At 45.5% G+C, this 26,115-nt stretch overlaps 1 protein-coding gene across 3 annotated transcripts in view; it reads left to right on the forward strand.

Annotated features, from left to right (window-relative positions):
* The window catches only part of HTR4 (5-hydroxytryptamine receptor 4), a 152,788-nt gene that overhangs the window by 43,377 nt on the left and 83,296 nt on the right, over positions 1-26,115 (forward strand). For all 3 annotated transcript variants that reach the window (XM_052816609.1, XM_052816610.1, XM_052816611.1), the window contains exons 2-4: positions 214-295; positions 24,065-24,190; positions 25,176-25,376. In XM_052816609.1, coding sequence (XP_052672569.1) covers positions 270-295; positions 24,065-24,190; positions 25,176-25,376 — 353 coding nt within the window. In that variant the 5' untranslated portion in view covers positions 214-269. The remainder of the gene's footprint in view (positions 1-213; positions 296-24,064; positions 24,191-25,175; positions 25,377-26,115) is intronic.

Raw genomic sequence — 26,115 nt, forward strand, 5'->3', positions numbered from 1 at the left:
TAAAAATATGTCAGGGTAGATAACAGAAAATTATGTTATGACAGCTCTATGCAGTGGTATGTCTTCATTTTGACATGCCTAGATAGCTTCTGTTCTCAAGAGGAGCCAGGCCAGAGGCAAAATGCAGTGTATGGGTGTCTTCACTGGGGTAAACATGCACCCATAAGAGATCCTTTAATTTATAACTGTCCTTTCTAACTCTCTCCACTGCAGGACGAGGTCTCTTCTGTGGACATTGAACTCCCAGCTACCTATGCCTATTGCCTGTGATGGAAGAACTTGATGTTAATGTGAGGTAGGATAAACTACACGGCTCCTATACCGCGTCTCATCCAGCTGGTGAGCTGCAGGGGGCAGGGGCTGTATGGTGTGTTTGCAAAGCTGCAGGATGGTATTTTCTGTTTGCCTGTAGATGAAGGTCTCTGCTCATGCAGCAATGCCTGATTCGGGGTTTCCTGGGGGTTCCGTGATGATGTAGTGTCACCCTGTTATTTGTGTAAATATCAGATGTGGCATAGCCAAGACAAGGACTTCCTTGCAGTAGGATGGATAGGGCCCCATCAAAGACCAGACACAAGCCCATCTGTGCCTGCTGAAAGTCTGATCCTAGTTTTTTTTCTTTTTGGTGCAATGGTCTAAAAACTTACAACCTCATCTCTGATGCCTTATAGTGGGTCAAGCAAAAAAAATGACATCTCTGAAGTCATTTCAACCCCCTGGGCACACTACTGGTATAAGTGAGAGACAAATTTCAATATGGATCGTTTTGATCCTGGAAATGTGATGCCAACAGAAATTGTTCAAAAAAGCTGGAGATCCTGTTTGCGGTTGTCCCTGGGACACAGGGCTAGCATCAGCTCTGCCGTTCTCCCTCAGGTGTGATCTGCAGGGTCTTTCTGAAGGACTAGGAATTGTACCTTTTGTTTCTTGGCCTGTTGACTTGCCCGGCTGCCGGTGATGCTGAACTGTGTGGGGAGCTGAACTAACACCCACCAAACCCACTTCACACAAGGACATCAAACTTCTCACCAAACCCACGTTGCTGGCCCAGACAGAGGAGGAGGCAATATTCCAGTTGCAATGAGAGGTGTACATTTCCACAAAGAGTTTTCTTAAAATCCGCACAGGGTCTCAGGTTTTTATTTTGCAGAGTGATTCTTTACCCTTGCCCTGCCTGGACACTAAAGTAGCAAGTACATGAGGAAATGTCTTGGAGAAAATTGCTCTGACAGAGACAGATCAAATGTATGTGCTCTGGTCTTCCAGGAAACCTTTCCCTATGGAGTTACTGAACAGAGATCAGGAGGAAATGCAACACAGAAAAGGGGGGAACAGGGTCTTATGCCTCAAAGGGGATCCTGTCATGCCACCCTGTTCTCACAGCTTTCTAGCTCTTGGGCTTTCAGGTTGGGATGTGCCGCTGTGCAAGCCACAACCCACTCTCTCCAGCTGCATGCACAAAGCAAGATGATACATTTTCAAAGACAATTTCTGTTCTTAATGAGCCTTCTCAAAGTGCTATACTATCAGAGAGAACATCTCTGGTCTTCATTCACCTACTCAAGTGTCAAGAAAGTCACCAGCAGCTCCAGGTTGCTGCTTTAATGCACACTTAGCAGGTCACATTTATAACCTGGTAATCAATGCGGAGACATAATGTGTTTTGCTTAATGAAATTTATCTTGCCTTTTTAATACCAGAAGTGTAGTTAAATGCGTAGGCTACTGCTGTTTTTCTGTAAAGGGAATTAAGGTGCTGACACCAGGCAATTTTCCCTACAATCTTTTCCTTCCTCTAAAAACACTAGGAAAAAATCTTCTGTTTCTCACTATGGTGAAAAAAATTCCCCACTATACATTTCGTCATTCATAGAAGGAAAATCTGTCAGTTCATAAACACCAAGGGGCACAGAGAAACTGGCTCAGCGAGTGCCTGAACCACAAGTGCCTGGGCACAGGGAGGCTATACCAGGAGGGAAGTGTGACATTTTCTTTACCTAACTCATATATTTTTTCTCAGTAACATGCTGTTTGCCACTGGTGGAGACAGACACTGAATAGGTCTGACCAAGCGTGGATGTTTTGAAGTGATCTATTGGAGTTTTGTAATTCACTATTTGTAGCAACCAACAGATCATTATCTGTTTCTTCCTAATTTTGAATTTTACTGTAATTCTTATCAGGCCTAATCCTACTCCAAAAAAACCCAGCCAAAACCCCACCCTTCCTCCAACCCCCCAAAACCAAACCCAAATAAAACTGATTCCTATCAGAATTAGGCTTTCTCTTCCTACTTGTGATACTTTCCAATATGTGATGTAGTCTGAATGCAATGAGATTGCCTGGGAGGAAGGGGGTTTGGGGTGCTTCAGGGGTGCCAGAGCGTTGGCAGAGCTGTGGGGTTTCCTTCGGTCAGCTTGCTGCAGAAAATGCCCATCGCGCAGGCCTGGGGAAGGTTTTTTTGGAAAGAGTCCCTCAAGAGACTGCTTTCTCCTGGAGACTGGTTAGTGCGGCTGGCTGGTGACCCTGGCAGGGCAGCGGAAGAATCTCTGAGGGGGGAATTCTTGTTTGGTGAATTATTTCATCCAGCTTCCCATTTAGATGTTAAAAGAGGCAACACAAGGTATTCCTGGAAATCTGATGAATGAAAATCCATGGGAATTTGAAAGCTCTCCTGAATCAATATTGATTCACCGTTCCCCAGCTGTTTTGATCAAACACTGTGGTCACATCTCACTTCGTTATACTTCAGGAATGATTTTATTCTTTTGTTCCTAGGGGATCTTTCTGAGCTGGACTACGGCAGTCCTTCATTTTGTGTGATTGGTTGCATAAACAGACTTTGTGGTAGGCACATGATTTTATTTTGACTCCATGCTTTTCCAAACCATGAATTTTTGGTTTTGAGAGCTTTGCTTGTCAGCTACCAGTAAGTAGCTAATGTTTCTCCTTTATCTGCCCTGATTTCAGCTTTTTTGCCGAGATGTGAAATACTGAATGTTTTCTGTCGAAACCAGGGGCTTCCCCGTGTTGTTTTCCAGAGCTGCGCGTGGTGAGCCTGAGAGGTGGGAGCACTTGAGTTCCCCCTCCCCATCCCTGCGGAGCTCAGGGATGCTCCAGTGGGAAGTCTGTACAAGAAGGGGAGCAAAGCTGGGGGAAACGGGAGATGCTTTGACAATATGGGGACAACAGCGGGATGGGAGGAGAGAGGGACAGTTTGACTTTGTTTAGAGCTGAGCCCTGTGGAAACAGCATGCTGCTTTTTGGTTCAGAGCAACAAGTGCTGCAGTTGTCCTGCGCCAGCCAGCTGGGATGGGCATGGGTGCAGGCCTCCTGCCCTCTGCAGGTTTTGATGAGGTGCCCTAGAGAATGCCAAGTCATGAGTGGCTTTACATCTCTGTAGCTACCCAAAGCATTGCAGGCACATTCAACTGTACAAATGTTTTATTTCTGTGGAAAAATTTGCTTATGAATTTTGCAAAGGCTGCAGTGTGAGGTTAGAGAGACTTTCCTGGAAATTTTAGAGAGTCTGCTTTGGGACTTGTATTTATCACAGCCGAGGGGGGTGGCAGACCTCATTTTCCCTAATTCTAGAGTAGAAAAATAAATGACCTCACAAGTATTTCTAATTTGTATTTTACAGAATTTTTTAATTTCATGTGACTTGGTGATTGTTATTGGATGCATTTATTATAGGCAGTAGGTTAATGAGATACTGTCAAGTGGTTTGGAATGAAAACTCGAACCCTTGAATTGGTTAGAGTACAGAAAAAAAAGCTGTTCCCTTTATTCTCTTCATTTCCAACAACTTTATAAAAATATTAGTTGGGCACACTACAAACAAGAGTACGGTGGTCCTTCCCACTGACCTGCTCTAGCACAGCATGCATGTAGTGAACTATAGGCTGTTTGCTGCTGATGCCCTCCGGCCAAAGGGCAGGAGCTCCTGCAAATGCCTTCACTGCTACCCTCAGTGGCACAAACCTCTTCCTCCACCTGAAGGTTGCGATGTACCACTTTGAATCTTCTGTTTGGAGCCAGACCTGGTGCAAGGGTTTTAGCAAGCAGGCTGCTGCCCTGCCTGCTCATGACAAGGTGTTTGCCCGTGGCTCTTGTAAATTTGTACAAACCTTCAAACCGTGTTTGCACTTCTCTTTTTCAGTTTTTCTGGCTTTTGGTGTATTAGACAATTTCGCTTTCATACAAACACAATGATTTTGACAGCCTTGGAGAAAGTGGGAAAAGGCTGAATCTCTCTGGGCACAAAAGGAAAATATGCACAAAGATGGCTTTGCTGCAGTTTGTTTTACTGTGCCTACGCTTGCATTTCAGTGCAGAACAGCAGTAAGGTGAATCCCCCAGTTATCCCCACATGTGGTGTATCAGTTTAGATCACATAGCACTTAGCAAGGGAACTTGTGAACTACATTCCTCTTGGAAGACATTAAACCAGCAGCTCCGCACCACGCACTCTGCAGTCCACAATGAGGACTAAAGGCTTTGAAGCATGGGCTCAAACCATGCAGCTTCCACATTCAGGCGTGTTGGGGAAATTTGGGCAGGGAGACCGGGCTAAATCTAATCCAAAAGATTCCCCTATGTCCTGCATAGAGTGCACATGTAGGGGCCACAGTACCAACTGTTTTGATCTACTCCCATTGTGCCAAATTACCAGCTAAAATAGGCATAGTTTGTGTGTACAGAAGTCACCTGGCAGTCCATGGACTCTTGTTTTTCTGTGTACAAACAAGGCAGTTGGCTCTTACAGGCTGTGAGTAGGTACATAATAACTCTGCCCATGAAAACTGTGAGAGGAGCTTCCGCATACCAAGAATGGCACCTGCAGACCTCGCTGAGCAACCTGGAGAGGCGCAAACAGGGAGGACTCTGCTTCTCTTGGGCACTTGCCAGTGTAGGTTGCAAAGGTGCTGTGCACAGGGCGTGAGCAATGGCCTTATTAAAGACTGTTAAAGCCTTCCTTGACCTTTAGTAAGACTTTGATCATCTCACTATAGAGCATTCCCTGCAGCCAGGAATGAAGTAAAGCTTCCCGTTGGCATGCTGGTCCCTCCTTATTTTGTAGCAGTTAATCTGGCTCCTTTACATTGCTGGGAGCACAGGTGACTCAAATCTATGCCAGTTCTGAATGGCGTGGTTGGCCATTCATGTGCATTTTCCCTTTTTTGAGCTTCAGCACTCATTGTTCATTCATTCATGCCATTGCTATGGGTGCTGCATGGCAGCATTTCTAGCACCAGGGCTGCCTCAATTTTAGTTGACCAGTCACCATACAGGACTCTTCATGATGGAGCTCTGCAAATTTCTCACCACCCTGGAGCTGCAGGGTGCTCAAATGCTTTATTCAGCTAACTGCTCGGAGGTGCTCTGCTGACACAGTTTGAAAACCATTGGCTCAAGGTTTTTGAAAGAGCTTTGGCACAGGCAGGCTCTGGTGTGGTTTACAACAGTAAAACAGGTTCGGAAGTTGCAGTTGCTAATGAGAGGCAATCTGAACATTTCTCAAAAGCTGCAAACTGATCTTCATGTGCTGGCTGATGTTTCCATTGGCTGAGGACCCTACTATTGCATGCTAAATACTGACTGCACAATTGTGTTTCAGGCAGCTTTTTAAACATTTGTTAGCATTTTAACCCAAGAGGCTGTGCTCTGGCTTTGAGAACTAGGTTGTTTTCCAGTTCTTACACCAAACTCTTTGTAGGTCCTTGGGCAAATCTTCAAGACTGATTCTTCCCACTGTGACAGCTGGAGTCCCATACAAGCTCCAGCACTAGCAGCCCTTGTTACTCTTCAAGTCCATAATTGGGAGGGGAGAAGTGGAAGAGTGTCGTGGTGTTGTCCATGTCGTGGTGTTGGGGAGAGGCTGTTATGCTCATGAGAAATAAGCTTTTGAAAAAAAATCACAAGACCGTTTAGTGCAAGTAAATAGCTTTTATATAAGCCTTTTTGTTGTAGCTGTTGGTGAAGGCAGACTCCCTTTGCTAAATCAACCATGGAGAAACAATGTATTATTTCAGTTTGTCACAACAGTAATTGCCTTTTATTTTTAAGCTGAGTCCCCCAAACAGCTGAATTTTAGATTGATGTTAATTGCTCCCAAACTTGGCTTTATCAGCTTTAGTTTTCTCAGTTTGTTGCTGAAGGTATTTTTGTGGCTCGAAGTACTCTGAAAAACGCAGAGCCCTCCAGCAGTACTGTGTGGGGTTCATTAATCTTGTCTTGACTTTGAGAAATGAGAGGCAAGGTGAAGGAACAAGGAATCAAATTGGTTGAATTAGTTGTGTGTGTTTGGAAGCAAAGAAAATATTCCATTATTTAACCAAGCTGCTGTTCCCAAAGTCCTCATACAGAGGCATAGTGAACGTTATTTCTGACAACAGACCTTCTTGATGATATGCCCTCTTGCATCAAGTTGTATGTTTGAGTGAGCCCCAAATCTGGAGCCTTGCTGTGTTGGCCCAAGAGGTTCCTTTCTCCATGGACCGCAAGAAGCGGTGCTGTCGATGGCTGGCTCTGAGATGGGTTCATTGCCTAAAGCTGGTACACCGGCAGGATGGCTGACTGCAGAAAGAGGCAGAGAAGGTCTTAGGTCTCCTCTCCCCATCCAAACCTGGGGGGGAAGCAGGAGCAATAGCCAACGGTGAGAGAGAGAGGGACCCAGAGCTCCATACCTGAAGCCCCAGAAGTAGCTAAGGGATGTCCGAGGAGAGGATTCGATGTGTGCCCTCGGTCCCTGGGCTCCCCGTGCTTTTAGGACACTGGCAGCCAGCAGTGAGCACCGAGGGGGCCAAGATCTGAGCTGTGAGGCAGGACAGGCAGGAAACTGGGCTGAAAGCAAGGCTTTTGGGTTTGGGGGAGGCTGTTTGAGCAAGGGGGAGGTTGTACTGAGTGGTTGGAAAAAAATAAGCGTCTGATTTAATGACCTAAAGTGTAGAAAACGGAAGGGTTTTAGGAAAGAGTTTGTGTGCTCTGAATGCCTTGCCAGTGGGGATTTGTGGCAAGCAAACAGCTTAAGATTCCTCCAGCAGGTTGCAATATAAGTGTTTATTCTTATATATATACAAGCTCTTTTCAAAACCTCTCCAGCTTCTACAATTTGAATCATTAAATCATTGTTTATCTCAACTTCTTCGATCACATTTCTGTTTAGGTGAGAAATACCAGGCTAAAATGTCATTTAACAGGCCAGAATTGGCCTAGAGCACTCATCTTTTCCTAGTCCCCTTTCTAAGGGAAGATCAACTCTAATCCTCCTGTAATACCTGCAGCATCCATCCAGAAAGGTATTTGCTCATGCATTTCCGTGGAGACAGACATACTGATTGAGAAGATTTTCTACAGAGCCTTGTCTTCTCCGCCTGCGTCCCCCAGGCAGGAAAGGCGCAGCAATCAGAGGAGCACGTAGATGAGAGCTGAGTGTTTTCATCCCTTGGTATACAAGTGATACAATGTCCTGTTCTGCTTGCTGAGGTGATGTGGATGAGTGCACTTTCTCCTGAGGATAATGGCAGGCAGAACACACAGTGACAAAAAAGAGTGAAGTAAAACCCTACAGATCCCTTACGAGGCAAAACTTAACAGTATTGATTTACATCAGCTGTAGATACGACCATCTATAAGCTGTGCTGTTGAACAAAATGAACCATTTTATAAGTAGCCATTTGAAAGTCAGCCGGTTGTTGGGTTTGTAGGGTTTAGTCTCTGCGTGCCTGGGGGTGCTGGGGTGGTCAGGCACAGCAGGGGCACCGGGGAAGGAGTCCACAAGCTGGGAGCGCTAAAACGCATAGGGGCATTTCTGCATCTGCAGCCATAGACTTTGCAGAGAATTTCCCACCTGCCGACACTCAATGCAAGAAGAGAGGCGAAGCAGGAGGGCACAGGGAAGCAAGGCACGGTGTAGAGGTTCACTTTCATATTTTTGTGTTACCAGCCAAAAACCCTCGGTAGCCAAAAAAGCCCTGCAAAAGAAGTTATCTCTGCCAAATGCTCCTTACAGCCCAGGCACCTCTCAGCAGGAGCGATAGCTGTTATCAACCTGGGTACTTTTCATATTGTTCAACTTTTTTCTCAGTTTCTAGGGAAACACTTTATAGCACTATATTTATTGGAACGTCTTTCCAAACACCTCCACCAACACTTAATTAATGGAATTTTTAAGCCTGGCTCCAGCTTCTGCAAATTAATAGTGTGCTCCCTTACGGCAGCTGTGGAGCAAGTGAGACATATATACTCTCTGAAATAAGTTAGAGGGTGCAGAGGCAGAGGGGCAGCTCCACCATTTGTCTCTGTGTGCTCAGCCCCCCCAGAGAGGTAAAGCTGTCACGCACTTCTGTGATGTTTCACTCTGCTTTTATTAGTGTGCCCTGAGGAATCTGCGCAGATGAAAATGCCCTTGACAAAGAGCTGGGCCATAAAAATTAACTTTTTGGTGTCTTTCAGCACATCCTTTCTTTAGCTTCAGTGTCTCTGCACAGAGTGGCAGCTAGTGAAGATCTGGAAGAGGCTGTGGAAGGCTCTTAAAACAGTCCCAAAGCCTGGGATATCCTGGGGCAGACCTGGCTCTAGGGCTTGGCAAAAATGGGCAGCTGCCCTAGAAAGCAGCAGATTGCCCAGAGCAGGAAAATGGGCTGGACCTTGTTGCCAGCTTTTGCCCACACCAGCTGCCTGGGAGGGCAAGGCTGGCAGCTGCAGCACCATGGGCTTTCCAGGACACTCTCCTTGACTTTTCAGGGCTGACCCTCAGCATTAGGCTGACAAAATTCAATTTGTCTCCATGTTTGGGATTTCTTGAGCCAGCCATGCTCAAAGGTTGTGAGTAAGAAAGGTGGGAGGGGGTATTAGGGTGTCTTCGGAGACAGGACTGCTGCAAAACTGGAGCTGTGCAGCAGACACAGGACTGGATTAGCTGTGTGAAGGTTAATAGGGCAACGTGAGTCATATTGACAGAGCTGTGTTTCCTTAGAGAACAGACACGATGTTCTCAACAGACATTTTGTGTCTCAAAACCAAAAGGTATTGGCTGTAGGTGGAAATCTAATGGCTTTTGCTCTCCTCTTAGTGAGTTAAAAACCCCTGAGTTGCTTTTGGAGAAGTGCAGAAAGACAGTCCCAAGGTCCTGGGTAGACATCTCTTCTGGGAATGCTGCCTTCGGAATAGGGCTGCGATGCTGATAGTTGCAGTGAGCTGTTACCTACTCCAGATCCTGCTGTAATAGTGTGTGCAGCTGCAGAACAAGCCATTGACTGCTTGGGAAAGAGCATTTCTACTATCTCAGATATGAAAGGTGACGCAGCAAAACATTTTGTGCTATTTGCTTGGCCATGGTGTCTAGGACCTGCTATCGGGTAGTATAAATGACTGTTGATAGACTATTACCCTGGAGCAGAGTGCATCTACGATGCAGATAAGAAATGTGCTCCTCTTCTTACCTAGTTCAGTCTTTCCACTATTTATTTTGCCCTTACTGTACAGTGACGATGAATCATCAATGATGTGACTCCCTGGTCTGGCAAACAGTCAGAGGTCTGAACCTCAGCTGCTGGCTGAACTTACTGCCTTGCCCCATCTGTTAACTGAGGACTTGCCATCTTGTGTCCTCTGAGCAGCAGCTTCAACCTCCAAAAGTCAGAAAGTTAAGTAAAAGTGGCCATTGTCTGAACACAGGCCTTGCCATCTGATGGACAGGAGCCCTGTGGAGACGAAGCTTTCAGGGAGTCTTCGGCTGTTTGGGGGAGAATCCATTGTAGGGCAGGTTATTTAAAAAAAAAAAAAGCAAAAAAAAACCCCCAACTTGAGGCATGCTGAAAAATGTAGCAAAGCAATGGGTTCCTCCTCATCTCATGGGGAGACAAAGTGCCATTAATGCTGTGAGCTGTTGGGCTCACATTTGCAAAAGGACTTGAAAAGAGGCAATTTCAGCTCTTGTGCTTGAATCCCTCGATACAAACCAACTGGAGGCCAAACTACTCTACCTTTAAGCACATGCATAGGAGGTGGAGAGGTGAAGGGTCTGCCTGTTGCAGGTGACTTTGCAGTTGATGCAGTTTCTGCTCTCTGTGGAATCTTTGAAAGCTTAATACGGCCTTATGCAACTCAGGTCCTTCCCACCATATGATGCCTGGACTGCAGGGAGAATTTGATCTCGCACTTGCCAGGTGCCCTTCTATTTCTCATATTTGAGGAACAGTAAATCTGGAAACTTTAACAACAAAAAAAAAAAAGCATCCTTGCTGAAAAAAACATTAGAAACAGAATATCAACATTAGAAAGGGCTGTTGGGGACAGAAGCCAGGTTTCTGGCTCTGTGCTGGTGTACCTGTGATAAATGGGCCAGCAGCTGACCTTTTGACTGCACATTGGCGTTGCTGTAAGCTCAGAGAGGAGTGAAGGAGAAAGAAAAGGGCTCTGCTTGCTGCTAGTGAGGGATGGGATGGGGTGAGCAGGATGCTGTTAAATATCTGGCTATCCATCTGTTGATGGGTCAGAGTGAAGGAGAGAGAGTGAATTGAGCAGGGCCCTTCCCTTCCCGGGGCACATGAGCTCATGCATACAGGAGAGCAGAGGAGCCGTATCATGGCTGTTTTGGGGTCATATCTGTCTTCTGTCACTCCTCTCTAGGTTGGGCACTTATAGTTCATCTTTAACTGTGGCTCTGTGTATAGGCACAGAGTGTTTCTACCTAACAGTAGGCACAGACATTTTCCTTGCTTTTCCAGTGCCCCCCAAGCTGTAATGCAGCCAGTATCTACTTGTTCATTCACTACGTAACTTTCCCAGCCCAAGTGCCCTCCCCGTGGGAATATTGGGTCACTGCTCCAGCAGGGTACAGATAGAGGTAAAAGCAGACTCCAGTGGTTATAGTGCTGGGCAAGAGCATGTCCTGATGACTGAGTTGTTTTAAAAGAAGTCAGTTCCAGATGTCAAATGTATGTAAATAGTTTACTTCACTTAGTCCCCAGTTCCTTAGCCTAATCTGGAAAATCACCTGAGCTCCCAGTTGGCTTGTAGAGCTCAGATGATTTTTTTTTTTCCCATCTCTGTATCTCCACGGTTATACCTATTGGCATTTTAGTTCTGTTCAACTTTGCCTTAAAGGCCAGGACCTGAAAATACAAAGTCTACTTCTTTCCAAAGCCTTCTTTCCACAGTGAGAACATAGGGCTGTGGTGATGGGCCAGCTCATTGCTCACTAGTCTGGAGACCTGTTCAGGGCTTGCTCTTCTCATGAACTTCCTGAGAGCTCTGAGGACTTATCTGCAAACAGGCTGTTGTCTACTCAACAGGGAGTGTAATAGGAGAATAAATAAATCCAACAAAAGAAGATAGGCAGGAAGGACCTGGTTCATGTTAATTTAGTCAAGAAGTTCTCAGGACTGAGAGCTGAATGGTGAGGAAGCTGCCCAAGAGCTGTGACATGTTTCTGAGCAGACTCAACCAGGGGCTCGGGTATTTGGACAACTAGGGTGAGTAGAGGATGTCACAGGAGTTCAGACAGATTTTGAGTTGCTCTGTGGAAAGGAGACGGTGGGAGGCATGGGCCGTTCCCTTTGCAGCCTCTGCCAGAGAAGCTTCTTTGGGGCTTGTGCATCAAGATATGAACCTCCTCTTCACTGGTAGACATCCCTGGAAAATTAATAGACTGCCTTACTTCTTTGGGTATTAAACTGATTTTGTGGTATTTTGGCCCATGCTAGAGTGGAAGAATGCAAATTTTTTTTTCTCCATTCCCAAGCAGCTGGAATAGATTTGGTCCCATTACTGCCATTATTTGCAATTTCCATTTTTATGGGCCATAATGGGGATGTGACTCTCAGGCAGAGCTGGCAGCTACAATGAAACATGGGGGTTTTACTTCTTGCAATTCAGCTACTGTTCAGTATGCTTTCCTGAGCCCAGCAGATCTGCGTTTAGTCCAATGCAGGCACCTACTGTTTTTGTATTGCTTATACTTTTCCCTGTAAGCCATGCTCAAAGCTCTTGATGCTGTATTCTTGCAGCAACATGAGGATCTGTTTAGAATTACTCTTGGTGACACACCGTAAAACAGAAGTTTTCACTGCAGCTCAAAGCTGTAAACCGATTCAGCTAATAGCATCCCTCACCTGAAATACCCATTGAAGTTAGTAACAAAGTTTAAATAGCCAGAAAATTAATCACAAAACAAACTAACTTTCTGTACTCATCCTGTTAAAATGCACTGCACCAGCTTTCCAGAAATGTCACTAATTAAGATTTTCAGTGCTTCGTGATTGGCAGGTGCTACTGCATTTGCAACAGCCTTGCAGACCCCTAAGCAGAGAATTTAAGCCCAATGGGAACATGCTTCCCTGGTTACCCCTGGACGAGCAGCCTGGCTGCTCAGCACTACTGCCGACCCTGGATTGGAAGCCAGTTTCCCTGTTCTGACTTGGAACAAATTACCCACAAAACCAAATGGTTGTTGTATTCTGTTGTCTTTTTTTTGAGCCTTGTACCTCTATGCTTGGTCGATCCCTTCTCTGACACTTGAAAAGATCGTCGTGTTTGCAGTGTCATTTTCTAGGTGTATCCAAGATGCTGGGTGCAGGCACCTTACCTCTTTCTTCTTTGCTTGTCTCAAAACTTTACATATAGGGCCACATGATACCGCTGACATGCCCAGCCTTTCTTCCTCACTAGGCTTTTAAACCCTCAAACTGATCCTGTGTTTCTACTCTATTTTATCAAATTTCTGCTCTCCAGGCCTTTGGTTGTTTCCAAGTATGTCTGGGCAGTAAGTTTTATTTCCAATAGGGCTCTTAGTTTGTCATCCATTTTGATATGCAGCTTCATGGCTTATTTTCTAGTCTAAAGAACTTACCTGATGGTGCTGACCCTTGAACCAGGACACCATAAGCAGTATCATTGCGGTGCCACTGGCTTTCTCTCTCTGTTTTCCCCTTGAGCTTTCCTTTTCGTCTTTTTACCCCTCACAGTTCTTGGACCAGCTTCCTCAGTCAGTGGCAGGGAAAATTAGAGACCTGTGGTACCCAGCATATCAAGGTGTAATTTATTTGCAAGTGGTCAGTTATCAAACTAAACCAGATTTTTAAAATCAGCCTGCACTGATAGCTGGGAGAGGCAGCAGCTAGCTCCTGGTTGTGGATCAAACTTGAAGTTCATAGAACCTGTGAGTGGAGAGTCCATACCTGATGCCATCAAGAAACCTCTAGGGCATTTCAGTCCTTTGTAGGGAAGAAGGTCTCTCCCTTCGCATTGCGCTCTTTTCCAGGAATGGCTGTTTCTAGGAATCTTTGTCAAGGCCTTCTGCAGACGAGCACGGTGAGACATTCCTCCTGGAAGCTCTTGCACTTGTTAGCCAAAGGAAATCACAATGGAACAAACACTTCCAGAGCTTCTCAGGCTGGCCTCAGAGGCACGTGCTGGTATGGACTCCTGGGTGGGATCTGGGTTGCATCTGAGCCGAGTGTCTGCACTTACCATCTACAAAGCAGTCCCAACTGTTTGCTTTTCCTCTGTCTTGCTGCTTGCCCAGGTTGACATCCTCTCTTGTTTATTTGAAGTGAGAAATGTGATGAGGCTTTTGTGGAGAGTATTCAGAACATGCACTTAGCTGGGGACGTAGAAGGAGGTTTAAATAAAACAAGAAATCTAAGTGCGTGCTCTGTTCTTGAATCAAGGACTTTCCATGTCCTCGCTTAGAAAGAACACCTGTCTGGAACCTAAATACAAGAGCGAGGTTCATACAAAATGAGCTGCTGAACACGTACTCTGGGGGTGGAAGGTTTCTGGCTGCCACCTCTGGAATTAGCTTTACCAAACTCTGGTCTTTACGGTAAAGCTCACGTGGAGGTAGCAGAGTTGGAAATGCATGACATCTCAAGGATTGCTTTTATCCCGCTTGACTGATGTGTTTTGTGTCAGGGTGCAGCGAACTGGTTGGGCAGTTCAGAAATCATGGCACTGGAAAAGGGACTAAGGAGACACGCCATTACCCGGGGACACAAGGCAATCACTCGGTCAAATACTTCAACGGGCACACACCTTGGGAGTGGAACATATAAACTCCACCATGCTGTGCCTTAAAAAAACTCATTGGGACAAACAGTTCTATGTTGTCTTCAAAAAAGAAGTGGAAGTACCTCCTGCTATTACTTGGTAATGAACAAGCTGGGAACTGGTTTCGTGTGGCTCAGAGGCACACGGGGTGTCTCAAATAAATTGTATTCCAGAAATCAATGTATTATCTTGTCTGTGCCAAGTCTTCCATTAGCAGGGACAACAACAAGAAACTCTTTCATTCTTCTAGATTCTTGAAACTGGGAAACTATCCAGGAAATATTAGAAGTTAGACAGCCAATAGCTGTATTTTAATTTTATTGTCCAAGGTGTAAACAAGCAGTGGGAGAAGTACACAGCCTGGATGTTTCAATATACAGCCTGATGCCAGGACTTTTCCACCGGTCTTGACTAAATGCCTCTCATTTAACAATATTTCCCTGACTGCAAATATTGCTTGCAAAAGCAGGGCAGGACCTTCATGCTTTTTGATTTGAAAGTCTTGCAACTTCCAGGCTTTCAGCAAAGATGGGAACAAAGGTTTTCCCTGGTTTGAAAGTGAGAACTCAGTACGAGAATGCCAATAAAGACTAAGAACTGCCATCACGGCGTTTTGATAAAGAGTTATCTTTGGGGAAACAAATGTGTGGGCATAGGGCAGGACTATTTTTTTTTTTTTACAGGAAAAGTTGTAATAAGACAGGGAAACAAATGCTTTTAGCCCAGGAGCAGCAGCTCACCATTGAAGAGTAGCGGGCTCTGCTTGATCAGTCTCGGCGCACCCCAGTTTTGTGCCTGGTCGTTGCAAGAGGTGTCACACAGATTTCTGTGAGAAATCTGGGCACTCAGAGTATGTTTAGCATGAGTCTAAACCTTGATTTTTCCAGCTCACTCCAGTGCCAGAGGAGGTTATGTCACGGATCTGCATCAAGTTACTCTCTGTTTCTAAACTACTGAGATAAAGCTTGAGATAGTTGGTACATGTAGGTGTAATGGTGATGTTGCTTATGTCTCTGTAAAGTAAAAGTCTTTTGTACAATAACTGAACTACAAACATTCTTGTTCGAAAGTACATACTAGCCTCAGTCTTCAACATTTATAGAATATGGAAGTGAAATGAATGAAAATTAATGGGAATGCTGGTGGGAAATAAAGTGCTTCATTGAATCAGATCTCCTGAGCATAGCTATGTTGTATTTGTCATTTGAACACACAGCCTGCTCTGTTTAAGACTTCTGTATGACATGAGATAGGCAAGAGCCACTTACCTGGAAAATAGAGGATAATCACATTATTAACGTCAGGTTTATTTTTGTGCTTCTTTCATCATCTTCTGTTCTTCATTAAACTGACATGTAGTTTGGTAGATGCAGTGGGCTTACTTCTGAGGAGCAATTCTAATTAGGAACTGATCAAGACATTTCTGATTAAAGGCATGTTTGATCTTTGGTTTTATTCAGCATTTACAAAGGAGAAATGATTGTTACAACATCTCTGCTGCACTTTGTAGTATACCTAAATTCCTACCTAAGCCTAAGCCAGAAATTTGATTTTTTTCATAGTTGTAGAGTATTTGGTAACCTCGTTAAAATAAGTAGACCCCACATATCCGAAAAGTATTGTTATGTTTATGTGAACATAAAAGGGGAATATTCAGCATTTGAAGGGGGCATTGGGAGTAAAATTTAGAGACTTGAAAGTATATTATAAGGAACAAAACATAATGCCAAGGTCCTGCAAACTCCAGGTAGATGTATGATTGCGATTTGTGATTACACAGGGCTTTGCACGAGAGCTCTCCTGTGGTAGTTGTTAGTGGATCCCAAACAAAGTAATTGCAGCAGCTGCCCTTCCTACATGTAAATACCATGATCTTAATCTAATGCCAATTTTGTAAGTTAATTTTAGCTTATATTTTAGGTGACAGTCTAATGGTTTTTAGGGATTGTACTTACATGCATCAGCCTTGCAGCAATATCCATTCATATGTGGGTGTGAATTATGTAACGCTTGATCTGCTGCCTGGGAAAGAGCAGAGCCAGGGTTTCATCCTTCATTGAACGAAAAGTGGAGAGGGACGTGGCTGCTGGACTCCCACCTAACTTCCCCGCAAGGGGAGAGGCCCTAAGGCTTAGGCTTTGTTTCCTACCTCTGTCGCATATTTCCCATGTAACCGTGCAAACTGCTGTCTCTCTCTCAAGCTCTCAGACCTTCATCTGTATGAAGATCATGATAAAGCATTGCATTGTTCAGGGTCAGTTTTCAGCCCCAGATCCAATTTCCATCCAGAAAAGGCAAGAACTTCTGCTGGTGTAAGCTAAGGAAATTGCGTGGACCAGCAGAAAGCTTGATTTTTTTTCCGGGTTTGTTACATGGAGCCCCTCATGCTTTGTCTGTCAGCCCGAATCCGGGCAGTCTCAAAGCCTGAGGTGGGTGCAGAGGTGGAGCCATTGCTCTGGCCCCGATGTCTCCTGAGGTCCCACAGCATCTGGCAGCTCCAGCACGCACCCGCTCCCAAATGGGAGAGCGCTCCTCACATGTACGGATTGACTGCGCAGCCCCCACACGGCAATTTTTAAAACATTTAAATAGCTTGTCTTCTTTGCTTCATCTTGACAATTGATTTTAATCAGTATTATCAGCTGCTTAAAACACTTAATTCTCTGAAGCACTATAACATTCAGCTGCCGGCAGATACATGGAGCAGAGGTGCAGGATCAGTGATGTTATCAGTAGTTTTGTCGAGGAGGAGGTGGCCTGAAGTCCTTGTTTCATCAGTCATGATCCTGCTTGGGCTGCTGCTGTTTGCAGTAGCGTGGTGTGTTTTCAGCTGCACACCATCAGCGGAAGCAAGTCTGTTTGCAGAACCTTTCTGAGGTTCAAACCAGCACAAAAGGAGAAAACCTCATGCCTTCCCACCCATCCCACCGCTGCAATCTATTTGGTTAAAAAAAAGAAAAGCACTCAAATAAACTAATCATATGGCTGAGTTATTTTGATACATGGTATGCTGTTTATTTCTGGCTTGTCAATACTTTAATTTATTTCAATCTGTTTCTAAAACAGAAGCGAAGTACATAATTGATTTAAATCTGTTAGAAGTTGTCCTGCCATCTGCACAGTCTGAAGCAAAGCAGCACAGGCAGTGTGGCATTTGAAGGCATTAAAAGAAGTTATATGCTTCTGGATTAATGCTGACTTCTGATTAATATTTTTAGGTGGCAGTAGAAAAGAATATGGTAACAGCTGGAAAGCCATAGATCAAATAATATATTCCCTATTGTCATGTTTCTGTACTGAGGCACGGGTTGTTAGGTTTACTCACAAAATAACATATCTTGATTTTTAAGTGTTTAACACTCAGCCTCTGATTTTATGCCTAGGAATAATCAGGGGAGTAGAAAGGAGGAGATGCAAATGACAGCTTATTTGTAGTTAAAGACCTACATGAAATATCGTGTCAGCTGGAGTTGCAGAGGGAAAAACCATGGCTTGGTTGAAAACAAAGCAGACCAACTCTTCCATGTATTCCTCATACACTGAGGCCACTGTTAAATCAAGAAGAAAGTTCTTTTCTAGGCTACCACTGCTCTGAGCTTTTAATCTTCTTCAATGAGACTTAGACATTATGAAGTGCCCACTATGGTCCCCGGCTTCCTCCAGGAGATGCTCCAGGTTACCTCTGCAGGCAGAGTTATTCCCCTCCAGTTTGGAAATGGGCCATCCAGCCTCCTTTTTGTCAGCTGCGCTCCTCTGACCCCCCAAAGCAAAGTCTCACTCTCTGTTCCATCTCTCTTACTCCCGCAGGAGGGTCTGTGCAGTGCCCAAGGTGCTCGCAGCACTGAGCTGTTTATTAGTGACTTTTCCCACTGCAGTGGCAGGGAGGTCAGGGTGTGACATGTGTAATGAAAACCAGAGGAGCAATGTGCGTGGTCTTACCAACATGACTCATCTGTGCAGTTTAATTGCTGCATAAAATATGCAAAAGCACTTGAGGTCATTTAGAAAAGTTGGGGTGTTTACAGGAAAGTAAAAATTGAGCTTGAAAAAATAATTACACTTTTTTTTCTTCACATTAATGACTATACGGAAGAGCCTTTTGAATGTGTCCATATATGGGTTTTAAGCATTCATTCCACATCAGTATTTCACCTTTTTCCTTAAGTGATTTCTATATTCCTACTAACCAACAATCATTTTGTCTGAATCTCATTTCCTCATAATAGCAAACCCATCAATCTCTGCTTTATTAAACAGGGAAGCATGCTTGGAAGCCAGATTTGATCAAAGATGTTATGCAAACCATTGATTTTAATTTACAGCAATATCTACTTCTTCCATTATTAACAGCTTTGAATTACTGAGACTGAATAATTAACAACTATTCCTACTTGATTATAGATTATTCAAAAGGCAGATGTACAGACACATAGCCCTGATGAACATCCTTCCTGCACCCCCAGTGATGCATATGCCTATTTAATGTTCCCCAGGGGAGCAATGCAACATGGCATGAGAGAAATACTCTTTGGAGAGATCTCCCAAATGCTTCCGGAACTATTACCACAGCAAATGCTCCGTAGACAAGCGTGCTGGTGCGCGTTTCTGACCTGCTGGCCTCTGTTCAGAGCCCTGGGCTGTGGCCAGCCAAGTCAAATGATGCAGACCGGGATGCCACCACTTTCAGGGCAGGGTTGCCTGTGCACGCCGGATGGGAAATGTGGGCTTAAAATATTGCCCTGCTTCCTGGCTGAAGTTGAAACACCCCTCAGTCTTCAAGAAGGGCAACATCTGGTGAAATGTGGCTCAGTGCTGGCCTCCTTTGGCATTTCCAGAGATTGTTTTGATGAGTAAAACTCAAAATCTCTGTGCACCAAAGACGACCTGAGGTGGGTAATTCTCTTCAGCGTCTGTTCACTTGTACAGCTCTTTGCAGCTGATGAGGCCGGAAGGGATGGAGGTCTCTGTACCAGGCAATAAGCTTGTTCACTGAGGAAGATGTCTGGGAGCACAGAGCAGATCTAAGTCTTCACCTGCTATTATGGTCCCTGTCCTTCTTCACGAGCCCGAATGAGAGGAAAACATCTGGGATTCTTACAAAAGGAGACAGCCAGTACCTGCCTTGCAAGGACAAATCTCCCTTCCACCCCAAACCACATCCCTGCTTAGCAAAACCCAGCTTAAATTCAGTGTGAATCTTCCTCCCCAAAGCACCAAACGTGGCCAGTTACAACTTCTAACTTCAGAGTTATAATTTCTTTGCAGCTGTAGGAGTTTTCTCTTCAATGCAGAAAATCCTGCTGCTAAGGAAGAGCATAGGGGTGTCTGCAGCTATTTCTGTCCTAGCCGCATGGTGAAAATCATCACGTCTCTCCACCTCCAGAGCCCTTTTCTCTGGCATCCCTCAAGCTCCCTCCTCCCCCTGGTCCCACAGAACCACCTGCGCCCATCGCGAGAGGAGCAGCGCGCACTGAGGAGTCAGCAGCACGTCAGGGCACCCGGCTTGCCCCTGCTGCCCGGCTGGGTGGCACATGGGTGCTGTCACCACCGGGGTACGCCTTGACAGAATGGATGCAGGCTCCCGAGGAGCGGACGCGATGTGAAGAGCCTGCCCTGGTGCCCGTGGACAGGGCCATCCTTTCGGTGGCAATGGCAGGCGGCAGCCTCGATGTTTGTTGGGGTTTCCTGCATAGGCACAGCTGCTTTCCAGCGGGAGATGAGTGGGCAGTTCAGTTCACCCATGCATTTACTATGTGCTGTATTGATTACTGTGAAAAGTTTATGTCCAAGTGCAAGCCCATTGCCTTTAGGAGCAGAGCAGCTTATTCAAGGAACGGGTCAAATCAAAATGCTTCACTCCTCTCTACCTCCCTCCGTGGGATGAGGCCCCAGGGCATCCTGACACCAAGTGCCTTTCCCTGGGCAGCACAGCCACCAGCCTGAGAGCTAGCGTCCCCGCTGCGGGGAGGGGACAGGGATCTCTCAGCAGGCAGCCTCAAGACCCCGGGGCTTCCCCTAAAAAAGAGCCAGCAGGCTCGGTTGCCAGCCCCCCTCCCAAGGCGCTGCATGGTGGAGTGAGAAGCCCCGACCACGGCCGATGGCCAGCTCACCTCCCCCGGGCAGGGCTCAGGGACAAAGAGGTGTCTCTCCCCCTCTGTACATGTTGCAGAGTGCAGATGCAAGGTGCTCAAATAATGCAGCGATGAAAATTGTTTAGGACAGCAGAAGGACAGGCAAAGCTAGATAAGACAAAGTATAAATCTAACTCAGCCTGGCTCTGTGTAAACTAAACCATCATCATCCTCTTTACCGCTCTGCTAGCATGTACGTGCTGCCATGCTCACTCGGGAGGAAAAGGAACATCTTTTGTATGGCGCTATTCAGTGTGGTTTGACATTTTGTTTCGCAGATGCAGCCACGGAGCAATGTTAGTCTATCGTGAAGGTTTATTTAGACAGGTACAATTACAGCTCGGCAGTGAAGGTGCCTTTGATCCCGGCATCCCCATTGTTCCTGAGGCTTTTCATCCCGCCCAGTACCCAGGTAGAAGGCCTGTGGCTGAGACCTGCCTTTGAAGTTGTTTCTTTTCCATTTCCCCTTAATTTTCATGGTGTCTTCTGCTGATGAACATCATTGATGAAGGCTCTGGCATTCAGTTGTGCTCAAAATACTGATGCTTGGCAAGTGTCTGCCCTTCCCCAGCTGTGCAGCAGCCACATGCAGCAGGAGAGCAAGTGGTGGGCCCAGAGTGGTCTGTGCGGCTCCAGCAGAGGAGAATCCCCTTGTGCATCCCCCTGTGCATGGTGCCCACAGGGAAGGACCCGCTCCTGACTGCTCATCCTTTTGCAAAGGACTTTGCTGCAGTGCAGGTTCATGTGTCAGCAGCTCCCAGCTTCCTGCCTCCCAAAATCTCCAATGCAGGACTTTTTGCTTCTTGGGAAAATGAGGTCTTTCAGATCGGATGTATGTGGAGATGAATGGGAGAGAGGGAGAGTGAGTTCTAGCAGAGGGAAGGGGTGACATCCTATTCTAGGAGCAGCTGTGTGGCCAGTGACAGGTTCTATAGGGTAGTCTGGGATTTTAGTGTTTTAGTGTTTAGTGCTGGATTTTGCATTTAGCTTGTTACTACGAGACCAAGGAGGAAAGATGCCCAGAGATAGTGTTCACCATGTACTGGGAGTTTGAAAGACAGACCAGCGAGAGGAAGGCAAAGGAATCCACCAAAAGCTGTGGAACACAAGCCCACTGTGACGCAGACCTTTGCAGCATGAGAGAACATGCAAGGGAGGCACTGCTGTGTGCATGTAGGCATTTCGTCTCCTACAGGCCACTGTCAGACAGAATGATGGATGAGGCAGATCCTTTTGATCGATAGGCATTTTATTCTGTCAGATGGGAGGAAGTATGACTGGACCAGTGTAGGCAAATTGCAGGCAGCAATTGCATTGTAATTGCAAGAACTGCAGACACAAAATCCACTTGTTGCAAGAGCTGTCCAAGAATTAATGACCCAAGGTGTTAGGAAGCAACGTTCTCCAATAAAAACTGGGAGAGCCATATTTAGTTCAGACAGAGCCTTGTCAACATTTCTGAATGCACTGAAGGATTTGTCCAGAGCTACCAGCTGCTTTGAACCTTAATTGCCCTCATTGAAGTTGTGCTAAGTTCAGTAGACAGCTCTTTCTAATTAAGTGCAAACTCTTTCAGATGCTAAATAAAAACACATCTTGACTTTGCCTTTCTCCTATCTTAGCACCTATAATGGGTTTGCACAAAAATAAGTGTCTTGCTGGATGCAAACCCATGGCTATGTCTGACCCCTTCAACATAACCCCAGAGACCTTCCTACATTAAGCAGGAGTGGATTTACTGACATTAGCACTGAAAACCAGCAGGGCAAAAGAAACAGTCATGCCTTTGCCTTTGCCTCTGGGCTGGAATCATTCATTCCAACACAGGACAAAACCTGCTTCCTTGTCGGGTACCCTTTGCCCTGAGCCACCCATACACCCTCTCCTGGTACACTGGTACCCCAGCAACCCACCTCCAGAAGGACACGTGCCTGGCAGTGCTCAGGGACTTTTTGCCTGAAAACCTTGTAGAGAGGTGGGCTACACCCAGCCGTCCACCCTACGTGACATTTATTAATCTCTTAGTTTTAACACAGGAGATTATCTGGAATTAAAAGCTACCTGTGCTCTCACAGGTGAGAAAGCACTACTTGGCATATGGACATACATTTAGGAAGCTAGGATATGCAGTTGCCTTGGACCTCTTTCTTATTATAGCCATAGAATTGCACTTGTTTTGAGCCTGCATATATCTGCCCAGTGCTGTGTTTTTCTATGAAACTAGTGTGAGGCCAGGGCATCTCCTTTCCTCTTCTTTATTTGCGCATAAACATCCTCACCCATCTGGATGAACCTATACCTAGTGATGTATTTCCTTGTAAAACATTGAAAATCAGGGAATTCCTAAGATATTGTTCCTACTCAATACGAGGAGTCCAACTTCAGCAGGCTGCCATCTCACCCACTGGTGCAACTGGCAGCAGGCAAAAAAGTCATACTCAAAGTGGCATCGCTTTTAGGGACAAAAATTGAGATTGTGATTAAATGGATGTTCCGCAATGCAGGCTCAGGGTGAAGTCAGTCGCTAGAAGCTTATTAAAATGGCACAGGTAGTGGAGGCAGGACCTCAGCAGTCTCTAATCTTTTTTAGCTTTGCCAAAATCAGGAGAATTCAGTGAGATAAAGTGTAAAAGTCTGGAATGTACTTAGTAAATAAAAAGTGACCCCAGAGGAAGTCAAAGTAAAATAGAATAACCGTTCAATTTTTCAATTACCTGAACAATCTCACATCATTAATCCTGGGTGCTGACTACCAGCTCTGTATACTGTGAAGAAATTTCCCTGCTGAATTAGTGTCAAGTGCTGCTCTTAATGCCAGTTTATTTCTAGCCACACTTGATAACATGAACAAACACCCGTTCTCACCCATATAATGTAATAGGGAAAGTTATACAAGCAGGTGAAGGTTTAGGATGCGTTTTGTTATGGATACATAATTAGAAATAGCTATAAAGGAAAAGTGGCTCAAAATTTTGTAATAAAACCAGTTTTATGAGGAATCGAACACTATTTAGCACATGCTGTGTGTTACCTTCCTGCTTTGCAGGCTCTGAAAAAAAACCCAGCAACTTTTTTTGAAACATTTAACAAGATATTTGTCAAAATGCAGACTTAAAATATGTCCAACATTGTGTTTTCCTGTTATCCTTCCTTTTTCTTTTCTTTCTCTTGATTAACTGAAAGAAATTATTGGTGTCAGGGTAGGGGGAAATTGGGCACTTCCTTTTAAAAAAAAATTATTTTCTTTTCCCTACTTCCGGAAAAGTTACCAAGTGAAAAAGAAAAAAAAAAATGCCAGACTGCCTCTTGTTCTCTGGCACAGAGTGAAGGGAAGAGAGAACAAGGGAAAAGATTATGAATTCAAGATGTAAAATGCTCATCCTGAGGAAAAACCTGGAGAAAAAACGGAAAAACAAAAGGAAAGAAAACCAAAATACTTCTGCATAGAAAATAACATTATTTATTGGGATGAAAAGAGAATGAAAATGTTTTCATCCAGAGTCTCTGATTTGGAAGGGACTTTCAGAAATCAGGCACAGTTCACTCCAGCCCTCGGAAATGGCCTCCTCCACCGTACGTGTCGGCTTCTCTGCCACTGGGAGACCTGGGTGGCCATGGATGTTGTGGGTATCCTCCACCTGTAGCCCTTCTGCTGATGAACACAAGCCCCGCAGCTTTCCGCATAAATACGGAATGATCTTTGTTAACGGTCTTGGTGGGAAGGTTGCCTCGCTGCGGCAGGCGTGGGGATGCTGCTCTCGCACTCGCCAAAACGAGCGCCCGTGCCTGGCACCTCCGTGCTGCCCGGGTGATCCCCTCCCAGTGCTCCTGCAGCTTCTTTTCTTTTCTTTTTTCTCTTTTTTTCTGCGTGCTCCCCAGTTCGAGTGAGGGCTTCGGCGTAGCGGAGAAGATTGTGCTGCTCACCTTCATCTCCGCCGTTATACTGATGGCCATCCTGGGGAACCTGCTGGTGATGGTGGCTGTGTGCCGGGACAGGCAGCTCAGGTGAGCCCACCCAGCCCGCCACTGCCTGCCCTTCCGCGGGGAGGCACAGGGGAAAATCCCTGCCTAAAAAACCCCATGCCCACAGCTGAGGGCATAAACTGCCGCGACGAAGGGTGTCTCTGGCCGTGCATTGCACCACGGCGGTGTCAGACTCTCACACTGGCCTCAGTGCGTCTCCACTCGGATTTACACTGTGGTGGTGGGGTCATGTTAGTATCCATCCTCTACATTTTTAGTGTGATCAGTGTAAAAATACAGATAAATCAGTGAAAAAGAGAGCTAAGCAGCAATTCCTTGGAGAAGCAGTTTGGCCTCTACCCCTTTTCCATCTCAAATTTCCTAACAAGCCCATCAGAAAACCACACCGATCAAGGTCCTGTTGCAGTTGTGCTGCACTGCCACAGCTTGGCGAATGCTGCCAGTGATTTGGGGGGGTCACAGGCAAAACTCCTGTCTCGAGGCTTGCTGCTGCCCCTGGGAGTTGTCAGACCAGCCTCAGGAGCAGAGTGAGATATTCAACAGCTTCTATTCAAATTCTGCGTGGGATTTTTAATGGATTTAATTCTATTTTATTGTTATGATTTAAAAAGTAGTTTTCAAGTTAAAATTACAGCTTCAGTCTAGATTCTTCTCAATGCTTTATGGAAGGATTTTCTCAATTTACAAGTTAAAATAAAACCCCCCTCCTCCACCCCAAACTCTCCAATGCAAGCTGTGAGGCTGAGCCACATGCAGAGGCCTGTGAGCATCTCTTTGCCTCTTCTGTGTGAGCAGAAAGACGCGTTTATGCAGGGAACACAGTGGATATTTAGCTGTAAAAACAGGAACAAGCTAGGGGTGACCCTATAAAGTGAGGAATACATTAGAGAGGACCTTTTAGTGTGATGGAGCAAATTAGACCCAAACACAAGCTGAAATCTCTGTCCACATGTAGAGGATGCTGCACTGAAACTATTCCACCCTAATTTTGTGATCTGCCTTGCAGGAAAATCAAGACCAATTATTTCATTGTTTCCCTTGCCTTTGCGGACCTGCTGGTGTCAGTGCTGGTGATGCCGTTTGGAGCCATTGAGTTGGTTCAGGACAACTGGATCTATGGAGAGATGTTCTGCCTGGTCCGAACGTCCCTCGATGTCCTGCTCACCACAGCATCAATCCTGCACCTGTGCTGTATCTCGCTGGACAGGTATGAGCAGAAGAGAATAGACAATAATTAAAGTTGCTTTAAGTTTCTTCAGTGATGTTGCTCATCAACAGTAGCCAAAGGGGAAATACGAACCCGCTGGAAACCATAGAGCAATAAATCTCTCTCAGTAGCTGATTTTGGAGAGAGCTCTCTGAATCCTCATCGGTGTAGAAAAACTTTGAAAGGAATAAGATTTATATCAATAGAGCAAGCCAGGTTCTCAGCTGCTTTGCGGCACACAGCTCTGTTTGCATTACTGATCAGACGTGGCAGAGTTTCTTCTTTAAAGTAAAGAAAAGATGCCTTAAAGATGTATCCAAAGGAAAGACCTGCAGCTGTTGCAGACGGAGGTGCATCGTGCACAGGCCGTTTTTGAGCAGGGACGTTGCTCTCCGTTACAATGTCAGGTGTTGCTCGCTGCCAGGGGCTGCAGGGGAGGCTTGGCTGGTGAATGGCTGCATGCGTTGTGCTGAGCCCCATCTTCCCAGGGACTGAAACACTAAATTCTCTGGCTTTCTCTCTCTTGTCAAAGAAATATTTGGCATATCTTTCAAGTGCTATCAGAACTGCTCTTCCTGCTGCTAGCAGTCATACAGGCAGATGAAAACCAATACTACTAAATGACACATTGTGACATATATTACTAGATTATATGGAGAAAGAGCAAAAAGAGCAACCCCCCCATATTTTATGGGCTGCTTTTCTAAGGCATCCATTTGCACATCTCCACTAGTGACTA

The sequence above is a fragment of the Harpia harpyja genome, chromosome 20, assembly GCF_026419915.1.
Source record: "Harpia harpyja isolate bHarHar1 chromosome 20, bHarHar1 primary haplotype, whole genome shotgun sequence".
Taxonomy (NCBI): Eukaryota; Metazoa; Chordata; class Aves; order Accipitriformes; family Accipitridae; genus Harpia; species Harpia harpyja.